Below are 25357 nucleotides of genomic sequence, written 5' to 3' on the forward strand. Positions count from 1 at the left end.
GATACCTCATTCGTGATTCTCTACCGTGATCCAACGGATAGATTCCAAAAAAGTGTTAAAAAAGCTTTATCTTCCTGCTGTAATTTTTTAAATTAGCCCCTAAATTAAATATCATCTTTAGGCAATTGCCTGGTTTTTCACCAAAATATAATATTAATAGCCCCATCATTTTGCCACACAAACTTCAACACCTCATACGTCACCATCCAACTCCAAGCTAGTTTCATTTGACGTAAAAAATCTATTTACTTCTGTACCTGTACAAACAACTCTGTTACTTATTGAGAGACCACAGTATTAAAATCAGTGTGTCTTGTGAACTTCATTGTCTAATGGAACAGCTTGCCAGCCAAAATTATTTTTTGTACAATAAGAATATTGATCACCAAACAGACGGCCTTGCGATGTGGTATTCCCTTTCACCTGTAATAGCCGAAATATTTACGGACAATTCAAAACGCCAATTATTTGATTCGGGAATTCTATCTCATATAACATCTTCTGGTACCGCTATGTTGACTACATCATTTGCCGCTGGACCGGAATTGTCTACAAGTTATCTGGGGGAATGGCCACATTTCCATGGCTCTTCTTTTTAACTCCGTCCTAATAGCGGTCAAAATATTTTGGTACCCTTAAGTTTCTCCTTTTCTGTCGATGTGAACGCATACCCATTACTAATTGAGAAGTCCTATTTTAGCCACAGTTTTTGTGTTTAACAGTGATCTCACAAAGAAGTTATAGTGATGTGATAACTAAAAAAATGTGATTCAGTAATTTATTAGTTCCTGACAACCACATAAATAAGGATTATTGAGCAGGTATACTATGTTGCATTTATTTCCGTTTCTAGTTTCCGTTTTTTTAAATTGGTCTGAGACGAGGCACGCACTATTTTTCATATTTTCCCTTCTATTTTATATTTAAACTTTGTAGAAAGAGGACTGCTGTGTAGCTTTTTACAAACCTGTGTAATTATTGTTGACTGTCAAAACTTTCATGGGCATTTACGCGGCGAGAACTGCACGGAAAAATGCTGGAGAAAAAAGAGAAAACCATAGTTGCTCGAAAAAGGAATTTGAATGCATATCTAGGGGGTTGTTTCAGATTACACGGAGATGAAAGGCAAAACTTGAGCTTATTAATTTTTTGAACATGAAATTTTTTTATTCCGACGAGAGAAGATGGCGAGCTAGTTCACGATCAATCTCTTTTTTTTAGAGGAATGGCAACTGGTTGAACAAAATTGTTGATTTCCCTTATGTATTTCGCAACCTTCCAAGCACCTCGGGTTCGTATTTTCCTAGTATTTTAATGGTGACATGGGGTCCCCTGGGATATTGTTCTAGCAGTCTCATTTTTTAACAGGTACATCCGATATACAAAGGGGTAGGCCAAGTAAACAATTCACTGACGTTACTACGCGGTCCAAAATTAGGAAAACGAAGCTGCTTGAAGTCAAGTAATTTGCAGGAGTAGAAGAAGAATTAATCTTTCAATTCTCAACAATTTTGAGATCTCTGTCTTGCGGATTATTGATTGATCCGGTAAAATTTAAGAAGTTCTGCTTATATACAGCGTAAACTTTTGTGAGACATTATGGATGGTTTTACATGCCACCCACGGAGCATAAAGTGCATACATGGTGCAGATGTAATCGAGTCGGCTCTTCTTCCTATTGAAGAACTATCGGAGGAGGCCCAGGAATCTCGCAATAAAGATATTAGAAAATACCGCGAGCATTACGCGAGAAAAATATCTCTAATTCATACGAATGAGGATATTTTCCGGTGACTGATCCTGACATCGAACCCTTTTATTAGCACATTAGGAACTGACTGAACAAATGTCGGGGCCTTAAAGATCTTTCGCAGGAGGTTCGTGATCTCTTGGTCTTGCTAGAGTCTCAAAATTCTGCGAGCGAATGCGAAGAGAGGGATGGGTGGGATTGGGAAGAATCTGATGATGAATAATTATAATACATAATCCGTAAAGTTATAAATCATTAACCATGCTTATATGAGAATAAAAGAGTCACTTAAATACTATTTTGACATTTATTTAAAAATTACTTTAGTCCATATAGAAGAACCTCACGAAATCTGGAAATCGCACCTCTTTAACGTAAGTCAATGAACCCAACACCCTCTTGTTAGCCTTTTTTTGTTTATTGACTAATTTCAAAGATCATAAACTCATACTTCATAACTAATTATCATTTATTTTCATGTTTTATCATGATTTGCGTTCGTCTATGCAGTTAGCGTTACGATTTGCCATATAATAAGTTAAAGTTCCAGGTATCGCCTAAAATAATATTTTTTCGTGAAAATAACTGCAGAAATGAAAGTAGCATGCCAAAATACGTGTAGAGTGCAATTTTCAAAGACATCCAACGAAAATCTGATTTTTGTCCAACTTTTTCGCGATCCTGGCCACTGAGCGCCGCCTCCCCTTCTCCTATGCTCTCTAAGGCCGATGTAAACATCATCTTCCTCGGGGCCTGACTGAGTTGGAAGAGGGGGAGCGGAAAGGAAAGGGGATAGGCGAGGTGACCTTGAAGAAAAAGACCCTCTCGCCTCTGGCTAGCTACTATCGTGCCATCTTCCTTCTTTTTGAGAATTAAAACTGTCGATACGATTTCCTCCTATGCCGTGAGCCCTCTATAATATACTTACTCTATGGTAGTACGATATCTTTGCTTATCATTGCATATTTATGTCAGGAGAAAGAAAAAACTCAATTTCCCCCTCATTGCACGAGTAGAGAAACCACTCGATCAGAAAGTTGATTTCCTAGTCAAGAGAACATATTGAAGGCAACTAATTGAATATATTCAAACTAGATTAGAAAACACCGGAGACATCAAATCACTGAAGTGGAAAAACCTTCACGCTATCCAGCATTTGTCTGTTTCTTGGGATGGAGTAGAGGGAAGCGCATCTCTAATTTCTTCATGAGGGCAGGTTTTCCTGGATACATGTACGCTAGGGCGGATCGCAAAAATCGATTTTTTTCAAATCCATCTGGCCCAATGAAAAAAAGTTGTGGGACCGATCAAAAATAAGGCCTGAAAAATTTGAGACCTATACGTGAACCCCTGACCCTCGCTCAAATGCAATTTAGGGGGGGAGGGTCAAAATTCGAAAAATATAGTTTTTTATGGTCATTCCCTATAGATTTTGCCGAGTTACTGCCCTTATAGGGCAAATATTTCGTGCATTTTGACGTATCTGCCACCGTTTAGCCACAAAATGCCTAATTTGAGTCCGCGTCCGCGAAGAAAATATTCCAACGCCCACGCAGCGTCGCGGATACCAGAGCCGCAGGCCGATCCCTTCCCCTCCACGCTCGCTTCTCCCCCTCCCACGCCTCTAACACAGCAAAATTCATCCCGCGAATGCTGCTAGGAGGTCGTTTATCTTTGATAATATAAATCAGAAGATGGTAGAAGGTAAAAAGCGATGCGTAGTGAGACGACTTGTCCCTTATTTGGCGCCTCGTCGGCGTTAAACAAATCGATGTTACCAACTTTCAGAGAAGTGATGAAATATTTTTAGACCTGCGCACGCAGGGAAGGAGACTACGGTCTATGAAGACGCCTCTCGAGTGGCTATGAAGGTTTGGGAACTTAGATTATGCACTTCTATTCCGGTATTGTCCGACGGCTGTGACTAAATGGATGAATAAGGGTGAAGGCCGCCGGCGTACCCTCCCCGCTCCCCTCTCGAACGCCACAGATGCAACAAAATTCACACCAAGTGCGTCTTTCTTCGTTAGTCTTACTAGCATTTGATGTATCAGCATCGTCCAGTGAGGAACAATCACGAAGGAATTACTCAATTACCTGCTTTCCAGTCTTTATTTCTTATGTTAGTGTCATTCCTCGTCTTTTGCTGCTGTCAACAAAGTTATGGTAAATTCTTTCGCAAATCTCTCGTCCTTATGTATAGCAAAATGAATATTGAAATTTAAATTTGAAATTTCATCAATAGATTTTTAAATTCCACAGCGCTAAGGTCAGATATAGGCGAAGGAACCGGAGTCTCTCTCCAATATATCATCAGCCTTTATGTCGATATTAAAATCCAGCAATTAAAAAAATCTCGGATTGGTCGCCAAACGCATCCTTGCAGAGACGCAAATTGGGCCCCTAGGTTACCCTCACAACGTTTATGTCGCAAATCCAAGTCAACATAGTGCAATTAGCAAATAGACCATTGTAAGGGATGAAATACGATTTGATGCTTTCCCGGCGAATGATGTGGGTAAACTCTTTTCGGGGTTCAACAAAATTTATCCCTTAGGATGAGCCCCCAGTCGGAGCTTGAAATGTTGCCCATTATGGAAAAATTAACCCGGGGGGAATCCCGAGAAGATGAAATCTTCTCGGGATTCCCCCCGGGTTAATTTTTATTCGCCCTGAAGACGATGGCAGAGAAGGCCATCGAAACGTTGGCAGCAATGGCCATCATCACCCGGCTGATTTCCCGAGAAGATTTCATCAACAGCATTCGCCGGGAAAGAACCAAATCCTTCTTCATCCCGAGAAGAGTCTACCCACACTGCAAGGGATGTTGGAATTATGCTTATAGCAAAGGGATGATGCCTCCTTTTTGGGCGGTATTCGCTTGGTACCATCGTAATCAAATCCTTTTTAATTCTGTGTATCTAATTTTCACTCGGAAAGGAATCGATAATCGCAGATTTTATAACTTTTGCTAATCCTCCGACGGGGGAGGCAAACCTCCAAAAGTGGGACCCTGTTTCTTCAACTAACACCACACATTCCCCTCTAAACTTGTATTGATAAGTCCTCTTCCCTTTTTTCATCAGACAAGAGTATAGTCTTTCATTCCAATAAAAAAAGGCCCTTTAATGACACCTCTCTTTTCTTATTCACAGTAGTTAGCATCTTTTTCTGTCGACGTAAGTAATTCTGGTACACTAGCTTTGATATATCTTACGAAGCTATGACTTTTGCGTTTGCAAAAGTTGCGGGAACGATCATTGCTGTTGCTTGGTTCTTGCATATACCTCTATCACAGTTGGCAGACGCATTTTCCCCGAAGAAGTTCCAATTTGAGGTTATAGTCCTTAATGTTTATTTCATTAGGAAAGTAGAGATACAAATCGGCTAATTTCTCGCCAGTTTAATTTTCTTCGGATGAATTGATGAAGAAAATTTTTTATACTATTTTCCCGTACAAGAATTGACGATGATGACTCAACGCTCTCCTACGATTCCCTTTTTTCCTCAGTTGTCGATTTTCTTTAGGGTTCAATCCAGCAGCCATCATCTTTCTTTTCGTCAGATTCTCTCTCAAAATACTTCTCATTGGGGGAACCTTATGCTCCTCCATGCACTTACACGCAAAAATATCGCATAATTTAAAATGTTCCTTTTTGCTTGGTTTGCAAAAAGGAACATTTTAAAATTGTTTGAGTCTTATACTTCATCAAAACCCTACTTTTGGCCTATTACGATTTTCCGTAAGTTTTAGTACTTCCTGTGGTACCGCTAAATCCATTTAGTCACATTCATAATGGAAGAGAAGCGCGTCACCGTAGTTCACACACCTTCATAGCCACTGGAGAGGCGTCTTCATAGACCGTAGTCTCCTTTCCTGCGTGCGCAGGTCTAAAAATATTTCATCACTTCTCTGAAAGTTGGTAACATCGATTTGTTTAACGCCGACGAGGCGCCAAATAAGGGACAAGTCGTCTCACTACGCATCGCTTTTTACCTTCTACCATCTTCTGATTTATATTATCAAAGATAAACGACCTCCTAGCAGCATTCGCGGGATGAATTTTGCTGTGTTAGAGGCGTGGGAGGGGGAGAAGCGAGCGTGGAGGGGAAGGGATCGGCCTGCGGCTCTGGTATCCGCGACGCTGCGTGGGCGTTGGAATATTTTCTTCGCGGACGCGGACTCAAATTAGGCATTTTGTGGCTAAACGGTGGCAGATACGTCAAAATGCACGAAATATTTGCCCTATAAGGGCAGTAACTCGGCAAAATCTATAGGGAATGACCATAAAAAACTATATTTTTCGAATTTTGACCCTCCCCCCCTAAATTGCATTTGAGCGAGGGTCAGGGGTTCACGTATAGGTCTCAAATTTTTCAGGCCTTATTTTTGATCGGTCCCACAACTTTTTTTCATTGGGCCAGATGGATTTGAAAAAAATCGATTTTTGCGATCCGCCCTAATGTACGCCCTAGACGACCCTCAGCCGGAGTAAGGGGAATAATGGAGTGAAGTCGCTCAATAGGGTGGTTTCCTATTATTTTTTTATTGCCTAAATCGAAAGATTGTTACTACTGGAGTACGTATTTCACGCTCTTAGATTTTCGAATGACGATATCTATTTTTCGCGATTAAACGAAAAGTGAAACTTTTCAAGCGCGCGAAAACGCGACGGCTAAGTAGGAATGATGGGAAAAGTCCGTGTGACGTCGTTCTGGTTCCCGCTGCCGCCCTGTGAGGTGACTTTGAGGCGAGGCTTGAGCGCTGATACGACGCAGGATGGTAGCAGGTAGTAGAGTATCCTGCTAGGAGGTAGCGCTTGGCTTAAATATGGATTATTAGTACCTTATCAAACGAAGGAAACTTTCCGACCTTAGACAATTTTAATAAGTGATTATTAACCCTCTCATGCATGAGTTACAAAATTCAAGCGATAAAAATTTTTTAAATCGAGTTTCTTCATGTGATTGACCATAATATTGAAGTAATATTGTTATAAATAAACATTTTTGCAATTACATGGCAAAATTTTGACGTCCTCATATGGGGACATTATGCCTGAAACAGGTCATCGTGACAAAATCCGGTGAATTTATGAATTAGATCTTTTAGGTAGAAAAAACATTCAACTCTGCTTTTATTATTGTTATGTCTTTAATTGTTTATTTAACATTCATAGAAACATATTTTTCAGGTATTTGTTACTAAATTTTGTTAATGTATAAAAGATATCTCCTTCAATATTTTTTACATCAAACTTTCAACAAGGCAAGGAAAATAACATAAAAATACAAGCAAACATTTATAACAACTTTGCAAAACAATTATTTTAAAATATGAATCCGAAAATTACAATAGTAACAAAATGTTTAAAATTTATAACAATACATATTTTTGGGCCCCTGAATGTACATTTCGTGTAAAACTTTCAAAACAATCCGGAAATAGCGGGACCAAGAGCAAGTGCCGCACATGTATCTGGTTTTGCTTGTGCATCTCTTGTCCTGACACCCATTTGTGTTATTGCTTTTACTTTTTTTGGGTAATGGCCACATGTACTTACTCTTAGCTCATCTATGTCCTTTATGGGTCGGTTTTTTTTCTTCATCGGCTGCGAAGAAGGGCTTGATGAATTTGACCGTCCCCTTTTTCTCGATTGCTCTGCTTTGCCACTGAAAATCAGTCCGTTTGCCACCCTACTCTTGAATTCGAGTACAACCATTGGTACATTATTGCTTTTCCTCCAGAATAGCCAGGCATTAACCACCGCTACATTCAGCATGTGGTAAAATATCCTCATATACCACCTTGAGTTGCGTATATCGTTTCTGTACAATGCAACAAGGGAATCCATGAGATCCACCCCTCCCATATGCTTGCTATAAATTTCAATGCTCACGGGTCGGTTTACATCCACGTACTCATTATTATCTTTTGACTTTTCCCATGGGTTGAATTCCGGCGTATGATGATATAGTATGCACTGCATTTTTGCCAATCCACCAAACCACGGTTATACCATCTGTAGAAGTAGCAATGGGAGAACTCCCACCTATCTTTAGGTCTTTTACATCCTTCAACTTTTTTACTGCTTCTTTTAACCTGTTTTCCCTTTATGTTCCAATGTATCATATTCCAATTTATTTCATGCCTCCAGGTACATTTCAAAACAGAAAACATATTCAGATGCCCCAGTCCTTACCCACGTTTTGTATCCCCATTTCTTTGGTTTTTTTGGGAGATACTTTTTCAAGGATGAGCCCCCTTTAAAAGGAATTATCATCTCGTCTATCGATTGTAATTCTTCTGGATCAAGGGAATTATGGAATGATTTGTGGAGAATTTCCAAAAATGGCCGGGTTTTAATCAACTTGTCCCTGTTATCTTCTGGTATTCTAGAAGAATATGCGAAGTGCAGATATCGCCTTATCTCTTCATATCTGTTAATAGTTACGTTTTCAGCCACTTATGAAGGTTTCAAACCAGTGCAGTGTCTGGAGACCAATAGAGTCTAACTCTAGGACATTTTGCGTACGTCATGGCAAGAGTAATTCCAAGAAAAACTCTCAATTCCAAAATAGGCAGTTTAAATTTTTCTTTGCCATTCTGAAATGCATATAGGCAACTTTGCTCTACTAAATCTTTCATATATTCTTCTGCAATTACACCTAAAAAGTAATCGACAGGAAACTCCCCATTGAAGTTTACCATCATCCGTGAATAAGTCGAACGGGGAGTTCTTAATGAAGGGTTATCCTTTTCAGCAAACCATATTGCATTACGATTAGCTGAGGATGGCGATCGCCCAAAACTCACAGATATCAATGTATTTGTACTTGCACAATTGTTGGATGTTGCAATGCCAACGGTATCTTCATCAGATGAAGAAGATATTTCTGAAATGTTCCCTGGATCATGGATAGAGCCATCACTATCCCATTCCATTCCATCCTCTGATTCATTATTGAGGATTTCAACAATCCGACTCTGCTCGAGTCGTTTTCTTGATCTAGTTGAGATGCATATGCGATCCTGAGGAAGTGTTGCCACTTGTTAGCTAGTTGAAACAAGGTCATCAATGAAATATTTTTTGGGAAGCGATTATAAATATATATTGTTCCAGCCAATATACTGATTGTGATGCTTAAATATACTTAGAATTTTAGCGAATGACAATTTTATCAATTTCAAACAGTAAAAAAAACGGGAACTAGAGCACCAAATACTTACGTCAATAACGTCCTTAGTTGGTCTTTTGGGTTGCTATTCATCATATTATATCAGCAAGAGAACTCAGTAGGTTGTGTTATTCTATAATTAAGTCTCAGTTTTAATAAACTTACATGCCACAAGTCTTCTTCACAAATATACTATCTCAATTAGCTCTATTGATTATTACATTCTCATGACTTACTAACGTTCTTTTATTTATTGCAAATAATGCCTCCCTTAATTTATAAATATTAATATTTAAATAATTTATAATATTTGCTATACAAATACAAGTCACATTTAGTTACTTAGAAGTGATAAAAATAACTTTAATGTAAGATCATTTCCTTTGAAAGGATCAATAGCGACTTTATCGCAAAACTTGTATAGATATTGGCAATAGAAATTATGAACTAATAAGTACATAGTCTTTGTACTGTTTTTAAATATCATACAACATTACTTATAATAAATAACACTCAAAGTAATTAGCATTGAGTTTATAAGCATGTAAGAATGTCAAAATCTTGGAATAAACAAAACTCCATACTATCCATGCATTTGACCTTGTACACGCATAATGTCCTCATTTGAGGACGCATGACATTTGTCCCGTAAACATGTTTATAGATATAAAATTTGTTTAACTTATTGCCGTAAATAATTAATTAAACATCAAAAATCAAATATTTATAGTCAAAGGCAAAATCCACTGGTTGTAGACCCATGAAATCACAGCACGAAAATGAGCATCCACGCTCCGATCACAGCGCCACTACCCCCACTCCTTTGCTGACTTCCAAGAGGGACAATATAGCACTAATATGAAGTTTCTTTGTCTCTGCTGGATCGGAACATCATGAAAAAGCTGCTAGGAGCTTAGGGAACCGACACAGTCACATATGGTTACATTATAGCGACAGACATTTGGCGTCCTCATATGAGGACACCATGCATGAGAGGGTTAAGAGATGTTTCCCTGAGCTCTGTGACTCATACATGCATTGGTAATCTCAGACGATGTAAAACTCCTATCCTCTCGTGTAGAAACTACGTCCCTGTGACGTCACGTGGAGTGGCATCGCATGGGCGCCAATCTTGCCTTTTTCAAATGAGTTTAAAATTGACCATTTCCATTCGTTTAAATTGGGAATTCTAAAACCAAATAATTTGTATATTATGAATACAGTAATGGTGGGTAACGAATCGCAATCAATGCCTTTCATTTTCTTTGATGAAGGAAACTACCCTGTTACACTGGCCAAAGAAAAAAAACTTTTTCCGTGTCATAGACATGTTGTTGGGTGATCTTGAAGGTGTTTTTCGTGCTGATTACGAAACTTGGCTCAGATTTTTTTTAATATTACGTCTAGTTTCCTTAAGACGACCGGATTAAATAAGGTTTCAAGGACATTTCAAGAAATAAATCGTTATTTTAAAAAATGTGAAAAAATGGGTACTTTCTTAGAATTAATTCCTCGCATATTTAGCCCCTGGCAAGCCTCTAGTCAGTGTCCAGCAGTAATATGCTAACATGTTGCTGAACTTTCATTGGTGCCATTTTTCCTTGTGTAAAATATCCTGGTGGAAAAACACAGTGTGTTCATCACTAACAGCGCCGAGGCTTGGTGGAAATAAAGTCGAGGTATGAATCGAGAAAGTGAATTTTTAAATTCATATTGCAGCCCATTTTTTGGTACGATTTAGTTAAATTAGCCACCAGATCAGCGCGAAAAATACGTCTAACATCACCCAACAACGTTTCTCGGACAAAATCTATGTTAACCAGTGTTATTGTATATTTATGGGGTATTTTTCGAAGAGTGTGATAATAATATCGCTGTGTTAGCCGACTGCTTTATTAGCAGTGAGCCGACCGATTAGCAGTGAGGATCCCCGAATTTTGGCGCAGACAGAATGTGGACGATAAAGAGAGAGAAGAAGAAGGTAGCAATAGCGTGATGCGCCCAGGTGGATGAAATAGATGTTTTGGAGCGAGTTTTTAAATGCCAGAAGCTGGAGGAAAGACTGAATATTCTGCGGCAGATTGAGCTAGCAGTCACCAGAGAAATGAGGATATGTGTGAGACATATGACTTTAGAAAACTACTTTTAAATAGAATAATTTTGAATTAAAATAACTGAAAACAGTTACCGCTTCTTATTTATAAATAAAAATGATTTTAACCTATGTAATTTTTCGAAATTATTTTCATCATCATCAGTCAACAGTCTGCTATCCTGATGCTTTTCTGAAAAAGTTATTCGAAAATATTATTTTCCTGGGATTTTTTTAGATTTTGGTGCAGTTTAAGGGAAAAAATTCTCTTCAGTAGATAATAGAACCATAATACAATTTCCTATGTTATAACTTGTGAAATCTCAGTTATCACAGCATTTTTATTACGAAATTGCTATTTTCTTTAAATTTTATCTAGTTTTTAAGAGCCAGAATAGCGTCAAAATCCATTTTACGGCCGTGCATTGCCTAAAATTCTCCAAAGGAGAGCCCCAGCAGGGAACTCACAATCAGCCCAAACTGCCCCTATGTAGGCATAGCTATTCTTTCTTTCGGTTGTAATTGAATAATTTTCATTTTGGTATGGAATGTTTGAGAGGAGTTAGTTGGAAATGCAATGCAATCCTCCCCCTCACTCATTTCAGTGCGTGTGCTTGGTTAGGTATATTGCTACGATCGAGTGAAAACATCTCCATTCTAAACTGCTTCCTTGCAACATTACCGGTACAACTAGAGTTTTCGGAACAGCGATCTTTGCTTTTCTATTTGGCATGGACAGAGGTCTTTCTGTTGTCATAAAAAATGAGTTGGATCAGGTTCTTTCACGTGTTTTTATTCCCTTAACTGTTAAGACATATTCAACTCATGTGATTGTGCTTTAAAGACTAATTATTCCAAATATTTCTATTTTTAGCCTTCAGATGGCGCACATTTTAAAATGAGATACGTGCTGCTAAGGACTGATTAAGGGTAAATCTGACTTTAAATTTGCTTCAATTATGAAGGGGTAATTATTAACTAATTAACACGCCTTTTCTCCCTCCATCTAGTGTACTAGATGAAGGGCGAAAAGGCGTGTATTCAAATATTACCTGGCTTACTCCAGGATGGTTCTGAGTTTTGGTACAGAAGAACGGTTAAGTCAACAGAATGCCGTTCGTGTCCAGCTTCTATGAAGGCATCATCAATGCAATATCTTGTGAGGATGCCGTTGTGACCTCAGGGCATTGCAAACTGGCGTGTTGTCTCTCGTGGGGACTCACTACCTCCACTTAATATTCATCGTCGTTTACCCATATCTAGTATATACCGGTTACGAGCATAGATAATTACCGATCATTCAATGGAATTCTAATAATGCGTTTTATCTCGTAAGTCTGAAGGAAAATATGTGCTCGTGCTCTTTCAAGCATAATGGCTTCATAAAACTGTCAACTGATATCGACTTAAATTATGGCACTCCAAAAATGTTCTCGACTACCATCGCCGCAAAAAAAGGTAGAAAGCTGAAATTTAAGCATTTGTGTGAAATTCTGCCGAAGCTCCATAGGGTCGTATCAATTATCGTTTTACAAATTCTTCAGTCGAAAACAACAATGGATCATTAAACGTAGTTAAAAACGTAATCGTTTAGCTTCTTCGGTCGAAATTGTTAGGAAGAGCGCGCGAAAAACTATGAGAACGGCGATACGGTCTTTTATGGTGCGCGGAGTAATTTATTGCACTCGCGTGTCTACATTTTTGAATTTTTCATAAAATACAAAATAAATTAGAATTGAGAATAAAATTTCCTTTAAAGTGACATATTATTCATTTGTATAGCATGCACTGAAGTCCAGATACAAATTTGCAAAGTACAGCGGCACATCATTTTGACGCCGACAGTAATTAAATTGGTTATCATCGCTAAAGAAAAAATTTTTATGGCGAGTAAACAAAGATTCAGAAATTATTCGACTTGCATCATAAAGAACACGCAACACTTGGATGCCCCTGTGCAGACGCGACCCACGTATCACAGCCGTCATCGAAACCCCATGCAGCGAAGGCATGATTTTTCCTGTCCCAACAAATTTGTTGTTTGGTGTAGTCCCTTTATTGGTTAAGATCTATTAGAAATAGGTCAGTTACCTGCTCCATCAATCTACACAACTCCAATCGTCTAATAAAGCTTGGAATTCCATTTTAACACTGAGGATTTGTTATGAACCAATACAATACAATGTGAAACAATATTTCTTTACCCAGTGTTAAGGAATGGAGAGAAAATGATTGAAGACAACGATTAACGTAAAGACGTTAAGGGTCTGGGTAAAGACGTTCATCGTTCTGCCTTCAATCATTTTTCTCTCCATTCCTTAACACTGGGTAAAGAAATATTGTTTCAGAAAATTTTAACCCTGGATAGCTGATGCCAGTATGAATCAAAATTAAAAATGCTGTTAAGCTAGAAAGCGCACTAATTTTTAATGACAGAAACTTTGCGCCAAGCGCTCCTATTGTCCCTTTTTTTCCCCTGTTGCCAGATGCTCTGGGCAACTAATGACTTTGAATGCTGTGCCCAAGGTGCGTTATGCACCTTGGCTCTGACTGCCGGAGATCGCGATGTATCCAAGGCATCCGGCAACAGGGAAAACGCGCGGCCAATCGGAAGCGCTTGGCTCAAAGTTTCTGCAGTTTATAAATGGTGCATTGTCAATCAAAACATCTCATTGGTAATTTTAGTTCCCACTGGTATCAGCTATCCAAGGTTAAAAATTTCAGACAATTTTTCTCCACCCTCTTAAGGCGGAACCAACAACTTTTTCTCTGAATACATTCATTCACAACTTTTCTTCGCTAACTTTAACCCTGCCTACACATTTTTCCTTCCCAATCCTTAACTGTAACTGATGTAAACTTAATTATAAAAATAAATGATCAGTTTTGCCTTCTGGAAGCATATTTGAGATTAATGAATAAAATTTAACAATTAATAGTGGGCTCAGACTGATATTAAAAATAATCTACAATTTTCAAATCCCAATGGGGGATCTCAGATAGGTTATTGGAATATGTTATAAGTCTTAGGGACCTTGAGAATGTACACAGAATACTTTCAACATAGCACAAGGACTTATTGCACCATCAAGGTGTACCCATTTCATGATGGCATGTCAGTGTCAACTATTTTGGGGATTTGTAACAAAGATTAAATTGACTGATTATGCCATTAAGAGGTGAAAAGCCCTGGTCAAACAAATAAAGTAATGTTGAAGAATAAAAATTTTATACCAAAGTGAACGCTATCTTCTATAAAATGAAAAGTGTTTGTTTCAGTTGGGGATATAGCAGAATTTACTGGAGATGATAGTATCAGGGGCAAGGGAGTGTCCTGTAGTCAGGGTAAGAGGTTATCTTTAATATAACTCTATTAAAAAAATTGAAAGCAAAACATTTCTCTGGGGATAAGAATAACACTGATTTTAGGGTTTTTAAGGTACAAAATATTTCTCCCGCAGATTGAGAGAATTGCCACGAGCATATTGATATTCTGAAGCCATTCAACCTGAGTAATACAAATGCCAACATAATGCAGCTGTAAATGCTCAAATAACGCCACAATGTTATTCATTTGAGTTCAACAGACTTTGCCCTAGGACAGCCTGAGTCCATTTCTGGCCTCAGTTTAAGATCTTAACTGAAATCTAACTAAGGCCCAGCCTTTTTATATGTTCCACCATGATGAATACACTTGGAGGCTATTCATTTATTGACTTTTCTTTGTAGTTACCCTGCCATGAGGAAGCAGCTGTTTGAAATCATGAAGAAAACCCACAATCCTCCAAATTGGGATAATTATGACATCATAGTCACGTCCGGCAGCCAAGATGGGCTGAGTAAAGCCTTTGAAATGAGCCTGGAAGAAGGGGAACCTGTAATTGTACAAGATCCTATTTACACAGGAGCCTTAGGAATCGTAAGTCCTAAATGAATTGAGGTAAAGTATTGAATTTTAAAAATCAGCCAACCTAACAAATTGTTGTGGAATGACAGGTGATCGATGGTAGATGAAGAATTTTGTGTGAGTAACTGTGCTAGAAAAGAAACATTTTTAGGGTGTATATTTAATAGACCTTCACTGTTACAAAAACGGAACCACAATTAAAATATCCTACTCGTGAGGGAATGGTTTTTTGTGGTGGCTAGATTATTGGCTTTATAACCCATGGGCCTGGGTTCAAATCCAGGCAGTGACCGATATTTTTTCCTGAGCCCTGCTTGTATGTTGTGTGGAGGACACTTCAAGTATGACACTCCATCCATTGGATGGGACTTTCAGCCATGGTTCACTTGGTACTTTATATTAAGAGTAGGCTAATTCTAATGCTGAGATTTTCTCCACTCTTCTTCCCTGCTCTTCCCTGTGGTGCAAATGACATAAATTGTCCATTGCTTCCTCATACCAAATACCACACCATACCACATTCGCCTCATTTCTTAGCACTTTCCTACATTCACATATTAATAATTGAGTGGAAATTGAATGTCTTTTTTGCTTTCAAAGTGTATGTAACAAAGGAGAGATGAGATTATGAGGCAAAATGAGGTTTTGATGAAGGGAAGAAATTGACAAAACTTTTTTCTCATAATCTCACTTCTGTTCTCATATAAATATTCTTTGGAACTAGGAAAAGACATCTAGTCTCCATCTGATCATGGGTGCAGTGAGGGTGAGGTTTTGGGGGTTAAACCCCTCCCCCCCATAGAGCTCAGAGAAATTTTTAAGTTAAATCCATTTTACTTAATTAAATTAATATTACTTATGTAATAGTGTAAGAATTAATAAAATATTCCTCAGGAAGCTGTAAAACTCACCATTTAACCATTTATCTCAAGACACTACAGGAATAAGTGACTTTGTACGCAGTCACGCGCACGGGTGCAAAGTTAAATACACCAATAGATGAAATTCGCCACGAAAAATTATTTGACTTAACCCGGATTCGAACCCGGATCTTCCGATTGCCGGTCAGGTGTGTTAGCCAGTTACACCACCAAGCCATTTCCTCAGAGCGAACTTCGGGATGGGTCCCACGGCAATCGGGAGATCTGGGTTCGAATCCCGGCTTAGTCAAATATTTTTTCGTGGCGAAATTCATCCATTGGTGTACTTAACATTTATCTTAAAATTTTTCTGGGGGAGGGCCCCTTACCCTGGCACGTATTCCACACCCTCAGGCCCCCTAGTATTAGTTGTGCCTAAAACCCCCCCTAGCCTTATTTCCTACCTGCACCCCTGCATCTGATGATAATGTTTGAACTTACAAGCATGCTGTGAATTAGGAAATAGGTAGATTGGAAAATTGCCTTTGAGATTTTGCTATTTGTCACTAGAATTTCTTACCATTACTATTTTAAGGTTATTTCTAGTTAGGTGTAAGTGCCAATTACATTTTGTTATTACCTTTTATAAAATTTTCGGTAATGTGCAGAGATCAGTACATGCATATGCCTACAACAAAATTTTATGTCAAAGTATAAATTTTATACATTTTATTAAGAATTAAAAATTACCTATTTTATTTCATTATTATTAGATTCTTGCTCAATCAATGTGACATTACTTAATGATTGATCCAGAACTAATATCTTTGAAAAGCAGAAGACACAAGATTATGTACTTGCGTTGTTGAATGAGTATCATTGTGAGGGATAAAAGTTAAGAAAGTGGGTGCATACATATTTCTTTCAATAAGTTATGAGTAGGTCACTATATCCATGCATTTATAATTATAAATATTGTGTTTAAAAACATCCTCAAGAGCAATGTATATTTAACAATGAATACCTATAGGATACCTATGTATTTAATAATGCATTCTTCTAGCTCTAGCAATTTTTTTTTTAACGACTGAGAATTTGAAGGAATTTTCTTAACTTTACATTTGGGAAAAAACTAGTGGATAAATTTCATTTACTTTATTTAATTGTGCATAAAACCCTTTTTTTATCCTTTTGCAGTTAAAGCCCCTCAATCCTCAATTCATATGCATTCCTGAAGATGAGAATGGAATGCAGCCTGATAAGCTCAGGAAAGCACTGGAGGCATGCTTCAAAGGAAAGAGTGTGAATGACAGGAAAGGTGTGCCCAAGGTACCTAATTTAAATTTACACAGAAGTGCATGTAATGCCCACCAGTAGTATTGGGCAGTTTGACTCTTTCTTTTGGTATGGAGAAAGTTTTCCACCCATCCATGCCTCCTACGCAGTCAATTGTGGGACAATGTCTGTTCCATAACTCAGTGTGGTGACTAGTTGGGGGCATTAAGTTTCATCGAAAACACATGAAAATTTTCAAAGTTGGGAAAAACAATAATGTCTGTAAAAATTATTATGTGTACATTGTTACTTTATATGAGATTATTTTTCATTTTCCCCTACATTCTATCAGTAATATTTTAAGAATGATAAAGAAGTATGCACTTGTTGCAGAAAGAATTTGAAAAATCAACCTAATTATGTTGAATATGTACATATGTATTTAATTTTTAGACTATTCAATCTGTGCATTGGATGTTTGTCCTGCATTTATTTGGTGAAAATTCCATTCTTACAGGTAATGTATATCAACCCTACTGGAGGAAATCCAACTGGAACGGTTCTCCTTTTGGAGAGAAAGAAGGAAATCTACCAATTAGCCTGCAAGTACAACTTACTGATACTCGAAGATGACCCATATTATCACCTTCATTTCCTTGATGTAAGCCTAAATAGCAGTATTATTGTATGTATTTGGGTTCATAACTATAAGGGTCAGTGAACTCTGGGAATTGTCTGGGAAATTAGATTATTTGATTAAACTCAGCTGTGCAGCATAAAAGTGAAAATAGTATTGTGCAAAAATTTCACAGATAAGAAATCAGCTGCCTTGACCAGGATTCAAACCCATATCTCCCAACTTCTGGTTGAGTGCTTTATCCAGTAAAGCTACCAAGGTGTTGTTCCTTTTTTTGGAAATTTTAGGACTATACCAGACAAGATGGTCTGGACTACTGAGCCTATTGTGAAACTAGCAGTCCAAGTCTTGCGCACTACACCACAGCCAGATAGCAAAGTCTCAGCTTCGAGCATTAGAGCTGTTCGTTCTTGGCTAAATTAAGTATATGAGACTAAAATTAAGGAGCATTCGACAGAAAATCGGGGGATCCAGGTTTGAATCTTGGTCAGGGTGAATGATTTTTTTCTCTGTGGAATTTTTGCATAATTTGTGCATTGCCAGTGACTACGTAAAGTTATCACTGTGGCTGGACCCCGGTACACTTAATTTAGTGAAACAGTAGTTGAACATTCCTGTGTTGAAGTGGCAAGGTGGATGTTTTGTTTTGTTTGCATTCTGAAAGAGAGAGAGAGGTGAAGAAGAGGTCATTGGCTCAAAATTTAGCTGGCCTAATGGCCTAATAATTACCTAATGTTAGCCCTTGTCACTCTAATTATAGTAAAACCTCTTTACATCGTAATGGAGGGGACTAAAATTTGGGCAATTTGATGTATGGAGGTTCACTATAGAGAGGTTTTAGTGATATGCACCATTTTTCATATCCTTTGGAAATGTAAGGTACTACTCTCTTTTAAACCATTATATTCATGCGTTTATATAAACATGCATACAAGAGTGACTACATATTTATTATTTAATGATAACACAAAGCGAGCGCTATCGCGTGATTTTTACCATGATTCAAGAGAAAATGATGTGATCTCTATTAATTCAACAGTCACTTGGATACACAGGATAGTTGGATATCTTTTTTTCTTATTTACTGTTAGGTATACTCTCATACATAACAAAATGGCCATAACTAATGGTTAACATGAAAATAACAGCATATTAAAAGTGTAAAAGAAAAAAAATAAGTGTGAAACATGTATTGCTGAAAAAATCATTCCATGTACGTAATCGCAGCTGCATTAATGGTCGATAGTTGTCACGGAACAATTTGCGGAGGTAGTTAGGCTGTCTCGGGGGTATCTCCTTGGTATGATAAGTGGAGGTTTTATGAAAGAAAGAGGTTCACTACAAAGAGGTTTGCCTGTAAATTTACACGTAAATCTGACAGGACCGTAGGGGTTGTATGGAGGTTTATGATGTAAAGAGGTTCACTACATAGAGGTTTTACTGTATGTACAGTGTTGGGATTTTTCCATCCTAAACCTTTCCCTCCCTATATCTACCCTGGTGGCATCGTCGGACTCACATTGTGGCAGTGCCTCCATTCCCTTTTTCCTTCCTCTACACACCCCTCGTAAGGGTGTGAAAGTCTCTGTCTTGGTTCCCAGCCCTCAGAGGTATAACCCTGCAAGTCTGCCCGGGGTACTAGTAAACAAATGACCTTAAGGCCTAGAGGGCTAAGTTAGTAACTGATAAAACTGTGGCATTTAGTTCAAATGATGACTAATTTTGATGTATGTGTCTTGATGTATGTGTTTTTATGACCGGAATCACTTTTGTATATGTTTAGTTTGTTTTCTGTTTTTGAGTTCATTTGTTGTTTGTTTTATTTGTCTGTGAGAATGTTTGTTTTTATTTTTATTTTGTTGATTTGACGCTATGTTGATGAGAGATAAATAAGGGATTGTTAGTCAGAGAGCCATCTTGAAGTGGATGTACTTTTGGAAACCACTGTACAATAAGATTAAGATTAAAATACAGTGTGTCAAGTGATATTTTCCTTGGGTTAAATCGCTGTGATACGTTAGTTTGCTGCAATAATGGAAAGCAAATAGATAATTTTCATTAATTTTGTGTGGATTTACATAATGAATAATAATCTCAGATACTGAGCAATGACTGCGTGAATTTTACATTTTTTGAAATTTTAACTGGAATGTGTTACACTCACGGGATGAATCAAGTTTATTTCACAATGAACCATGCTGCATTTTCCAAACTGCGAGTTTGTGTGTATAATTGCTTTGCACTTGATATAAAGTCAGGGAAATAAAGAAAATTGGGACATGAAATCAGGGAAAATCAGGGGAAATGGAAAGTTGGCACGAACCCTGTGTATTCATATACTGAGCAGTAATGGTTAATGGTAATGATAAAATGATAAATGAAGAGCAAACTCAGTGCATGTCCACAGTAATATCATTATGTTCCACAACATCTCGCCGAACACCGTTGAATACGTTAATGGTAATGACCAAATAACATAATTAAGTTTTTATAAATAATTCCTTCTTGACCAATGTTTAATTTAAATCACTCCTATGTCAAAAAAGTCATTTTGCTAGCAGATTTTATTATTCTCAATCACTCTAACAAATTTGCAATGAAGTAAATTACCTCCCAGAAGTAGAGTTTAACAAAAATGATAATCATTTTCAGGAAAACCCACAAAGTTTCCTCTCCATGGATACGGAAGGCAGAGTTCTGAGGTTTGATTCGTATTCCAAAATCCTCAGCTCAGGACTTCGAATGGGATTCGTCTCGGGGCCAAAGCCCTTGGTAAAGAGGATTGAGCTCCACATGCAAGTTGCAAGCCTGCACGCCAGCTCCCTATCTCAGGTAAATATTTCATCCATTTGGACACAAAAACCAGTTATAGAGTAATCATTACATATTATATTTTGATTCATTATTCGAGAATCTAGACAAGCAATACGCTAAGTATCGGCTGAATTCGGAAGTAGAACTCCGAGGATACCAAGAAATTACCTAAGGAACCAATGTCGACAAATCATTGGTATTGTAGGTTCGAAGATTTTCGCGGCGTTGGTTAGATGAACTTTCCATTCTATTCGGGTTTCTTCACCGCGTTTGTTGTATTTTGAAGACAACAGTTTTGCTGAAATTACAGTCGGCGTCTTCAGGTCGAAGGTAAAATTTTTGGAAAATTTTTCCGCCTTATATAGGCATAAAATTTTCCGCCTTATATAGGCGGCGGCGGCTGCTGATCCGCTGCTGCTCTCTCATTGGCCGGTTGTCCATCTCTCATTGTTGGTGGTCGGAGAATCCTCTTCCATGCAGTATGCAAGTTGTAGCCTTGATCTCTGTTGAAATTTGCGGGCGTTTTGATGTGGTGTCTCTGTTTACAAACGTCCCTATCCAAGAATCAGTGGATATCATCCGACGACTCATCTCTGAAGGCATCCCGAATGACTTTCCCAAATTAGTGGAATATTGTCTAAGAAATTCTTATTTCTTATGGAATGGGGAATTTTACGAACAAACAGAGGGGGCAGCTATGGGGTCTCCACTATCTCCAGTTGTAGCGAACCTTTTCATGGAGGATTTCGAAGAAAAGGCCATCGCGTCGTACGAAAAGAAACCATCGCTCTGGCTGAGATACGTTGACGACACGTTCATCATTTGGCCCCATGGCGCCGAAGAATTGCAGAAATTCCTACAGCATCTCAACTCGCAGCACCACGCCATCAAATTCACAATGGAAATGGAACATGATGGTCAAATTCCCTTCCTGGATGTTTTGGTAAAAAGGAAAAGAAATGGGCTCCTAGGACATGCCGTTCACAGAAAGAAAACTCATACTGACCGCTATCTGAACGCTTCTTCGCACCACCACCCAGTGCAAAAAATCTCCTTGGTGGCAACATTAATACATCGTGCCTATGCCATCTCAGACACCGAGTCACTATCTGCGGAGAAGAAGCATCTCATTGAAGTGCTGGTAAGGAATGGCTACAGCAGTAGCATGTTGAATAGAAGATTTGTGAAGCAGGAAAACAAAGACGCAGCCCCAAAAAGGACCTCTGAGGAAGAGAGCCGGCCGGAGCCGGAAGCATACGCCACAATTCCCTTTGTGGCGGGCACATCAGAAAAGATTGCCAGAATGCTCAGAAAACACAACGTAATTACACGTTTCAATTGCGTGGAAAAAAAATATCAGACATGCTACCCGGAGCGAAGGATAAACTCCCAATGGACCTTTATGAGGGTATATATCGAGTGCCTTGTTCATGTAGCAAATATTACATTGGCGAGACCTGCAGGTCAATGAAAGTCCGATTGCAGGAACATCGGAGGGCTACGAAAAACAAGCAGCACCAACTCTCAGCCGTATCTGAGCATGCTTGGAGTGAACCTGGGCATAACATCCTCTTTGAAGACGCCAGGATAATAGCTAAAGAGAATAAATACTTCCCTCGCTTGATCAGAGAGGCTATTGAGATAGCGAAAACGCCCGCAAATTTCAACAGAGATCAAGGCTACAACTTGCATACTGCATGGAAGAGGATTCTCCGACCACCAACAATGAGAGATGGACAACCGGCCAATGAGAGAGCAGCAGCGGATCAGCAGCCGCCGCCGCCTATATAAGGCGGAAAATTTTATGCCTATATAAGGCGGAAAAATTTTCCAAAAATTTTACCTTCGACCTGAAGACGCCGACTGTAATTTCAGCAAAACTGTTGTCTTCAAAATACAACAAACGCGGTGAAGAAACCCGAATAGAATGGAAAGTTAATCATTGGTATTGTTGGGTATTTTCTGATGTTTCTAATTATATTTGTGCTAATAAGCTATCACAACATTGTAATTAGTATATTTTATGCATTCATATTCATGTACAATGCCTTTTAGTTGCCATTCATTGCAAAAGTTCATCACGGTGGTTTGTTGGTTAAAGGCATTTAAGGTAACCAACATATTAGACTTTTCTTTTCTACTAAGCTAAGAAGAGTGTTTTTATCGGAGCATTTATGGTAATTAGGAAGTCTTTGAGTAATCGCCGTGAGTTAGTAGAGGATATTTCAGCTATAATTTATTGATTCCTTAATCTTAACTGCTATTTTTCATTGCCCCTAGGAATCAAAATACCTCCTCAAAGCCAAGAAAAATCTCCTTTGATATTTTATACTTTAATTTTCACATTGGCTCGACGTCTCATCCTATTACACCAATGTGATCATCACAACACCATCCTCGATGCGTTGGCCATATTAGCAAATGACGTCATTGCCTTCAGCGCTGTCATCGGTGATTTGAGTCTCGAATAGCTTGCCATGAAATCAAGCATCATTTATATTTGAGCTACCATTTATTCCCTGGTAGGGGGTCATCAATTCCAATAATGAATGCAAAATGTGTGTGGTGACCGTGGTTATTTTGGCCAAAACTTCTAAGTGGCTAATCAGTCCTTTAATGGGATGCCTATTAGTTTTGTTAAATTTTGAAAAATCTTTGGATCAAAAGGATTGATTGTGAATGACATATTGGCTATGCTTGCCAGAACCCCTCTCCCTCCTCCCAAAACACATGTCTGAATACACCTGTGGTTCAGGGCAGGCGCGTAAGTTTGCTTCTTGGAGTGATAGGGAAGTATGTAGGCTGCCCATTCTCTTGTTATCTCCTCCATTAATTTGCACACATTAGAAAACAGTACATTTTATCAAGTTAGCTATGTAGGGTGAAGAAAAAATTTGTCACGAAATTTTAACTCTGGATAGCCTATGCCAGTGGAAATTAAAATTACGGATGATTTTTCGGTCAGATGTACCATTTTTAAAGTACAGAGACTTTTAACGAAGCACTTGAAATGGCTGTAAGTTCGACCTGTTGTGGGATGCCTTTCATGCATCGTGATCTCCGGCAGGCAAAGAATTCAAAGTCCAGAGCTTCCAGCAACAAAGCAAACTCGCGGCCAATCGGAGTGGTTGGCTAAAAGTTTCTTCAGGTTAATGCATTTTCGACCAAAACATCACTAGTAAATTCAGTTCCTGCTGGCATCAGCTAGCCAGGGTTATAATTTGGTGACATAATTTTTCTCTGCCCTATATATTTAGCTTGCATCATGCTTAAAGTGAATGTGATTGCTAGCCAGAAGCAGAAATCATTAAATCTAACTGTGTGTGTGGAGAATCAAAAAATGAGGTGTTAGATAAGTGCTCCTGGGCTAGTGTGCTCCTCAGAAGATGTACTGTGGGTGGTCGCCACAAGGGAAAGTAATTTGGGGGGGCCTGAAGCCCCTCCCTGACAATGTGCCTGGTCTAGGGCAGTGGTGCCGACTCCATGGGGCCTGAGGGGGTGCGAGCCCCCTCAAAATTTCATTATGGGTGTGAGGAAAAAATGTGTGAAGCTTGTCGATTTTCCCTTGAGTGTCCAGTATCGAGATTCGAGTTATCAGGGTTCTAATGTTGATCACATGACTCTTCTAAAATGCTTAAAAAACTGAAAACTCACTACTTATGAAATTTCCCGGGGCAAGATCCCCGGTTTGGGCCTACCCAATATTTTTTTGTAAGTCGGCGTCCCTGTTCCAGGGTCATGGATACTGTAAGAAAAATTACTATTGAAATTGTCTGTAATGATTTCCAAGAAAAATGTAATTAGTCCTGAATTTTTATTGTGTATGTTCCATATTCTTGATAATTAAAATATAGATGTAAAGTCCTCTATTTTGAGAAATTGATCTCCTTTCAGTGATACAAACATATTTCTTCTGGGAGTAATTAGGTGCTATAAATATATATAATAAAGCGCTATTGCATTAAAAAATTCTGCATTTGACCATGAAGTGACTTATGTCGAACATTTCCCTGTATCGTGCATCTCTCTTTAAGATGGTCATTCTCATTTTTGGGGACTGAATTTCCTAAAAAGAAATGATTAATCACAAATAATGATGCAAGTGATTTTGTTTTCTTTTTATTTAGAAATTCCAAATTTTTCCCCTTTTTCCATAGATTTGGAGCCTCAGGTTCTCTTTTACTGTTTATATACCTGGCCAGGCTGTTGATGGAATGAGAAATTCAGTTTTTCAATTTTTCTTAAATAGACCACACACTAGCCATCTCCACCTAGTACATAGAAGAGAAAGTGCGATAAAATATTTGGGTGCAATTTCTTTCTCTAATCTCCATTTTCTCCAATTGATTTTTAGGTCATCATATCCAATCTATTAGAATTGTGGAAAACTGATAAGTTTGAAGAGCATGTGAAATCTGTACAGAAATATTACAAATCAAAGCGTGATATGATGATCAGAGCTGCAGAGAAACATCTAACAGGTAAATACCTATGTATCTAAATAGGTAATTAAAGTGAGTATGTAATGTCCTCAATTTTGAGAAATTGATTTCAGCCCCACTCCCTTACAGAAATTGGGATCTGTTTATATGCCTCTGCTTTTGATTAGGATACGTATCTCCTGAAAACCTAAGTGAGGAAAATAAGGCAACAATCTTGTATCTCATGGAATCATTTCAGGCTTGACTTGGTGGAAGTTCGATGTATCCATGATAAATACTACAATAGCTAATTTCTACACTTTAATTCAAAACTCAACTATCGACCATAGTTTTCTTTCTTCCATGGTTTTCAGGGGTCTGCCTTGAAAATGACTCAATATGTTGAAGCTATGGTCAGTAGT

The 25357-nt window shown here is 38.3% G+C and overlaps 1 protein-coding gene across 1 annotated transcript in view; it reads left to right on the forward strand.

Moving 5' to 3' along the window:
- The window catches only part of LOC124162355 (kynurenine/alpha-aminoadipate aminotransferase, mitochondrial-like), a 59627-nt gene that overhangs the window by 30908 nt on the left and 3362 nt on the right, over nt 1–25357 (forward strand). Inside the window, exons 4-8 of the mRNA XM_046538865.1 lie at nt 14751–14940; nt 16986–17117; nt 17581–17724; nt 20353–20532; nt 24869–24995. Of these exons, the coding sequence (XP_046394821.1) occupies nt 14751–14940; nt 16986–17117; nt 17581–17724; nt 20353–20532; nt 24869–24995 (773 nt within the window). The remainder of the gene's footprint in view (nt 1–14750; nt 14941–16985; nt 17118–17580; nt 17725–20352; nt 20533–24868; nt 24996–25357) is intronic.

The sequence above is a fragment of the Ischnura elegans genome, chromosome 7, assembly GCF_921293095.1.
Source record: "Ischnura elegans chromosome 7, ioIscEleg1.1, whole genome shotgun sequence".
NCBI lineage: Eukaryota > Metazoa > Arthropoda > Insecta > Odonata > Coenagrionidae > Ischnura > Ischnura elegans.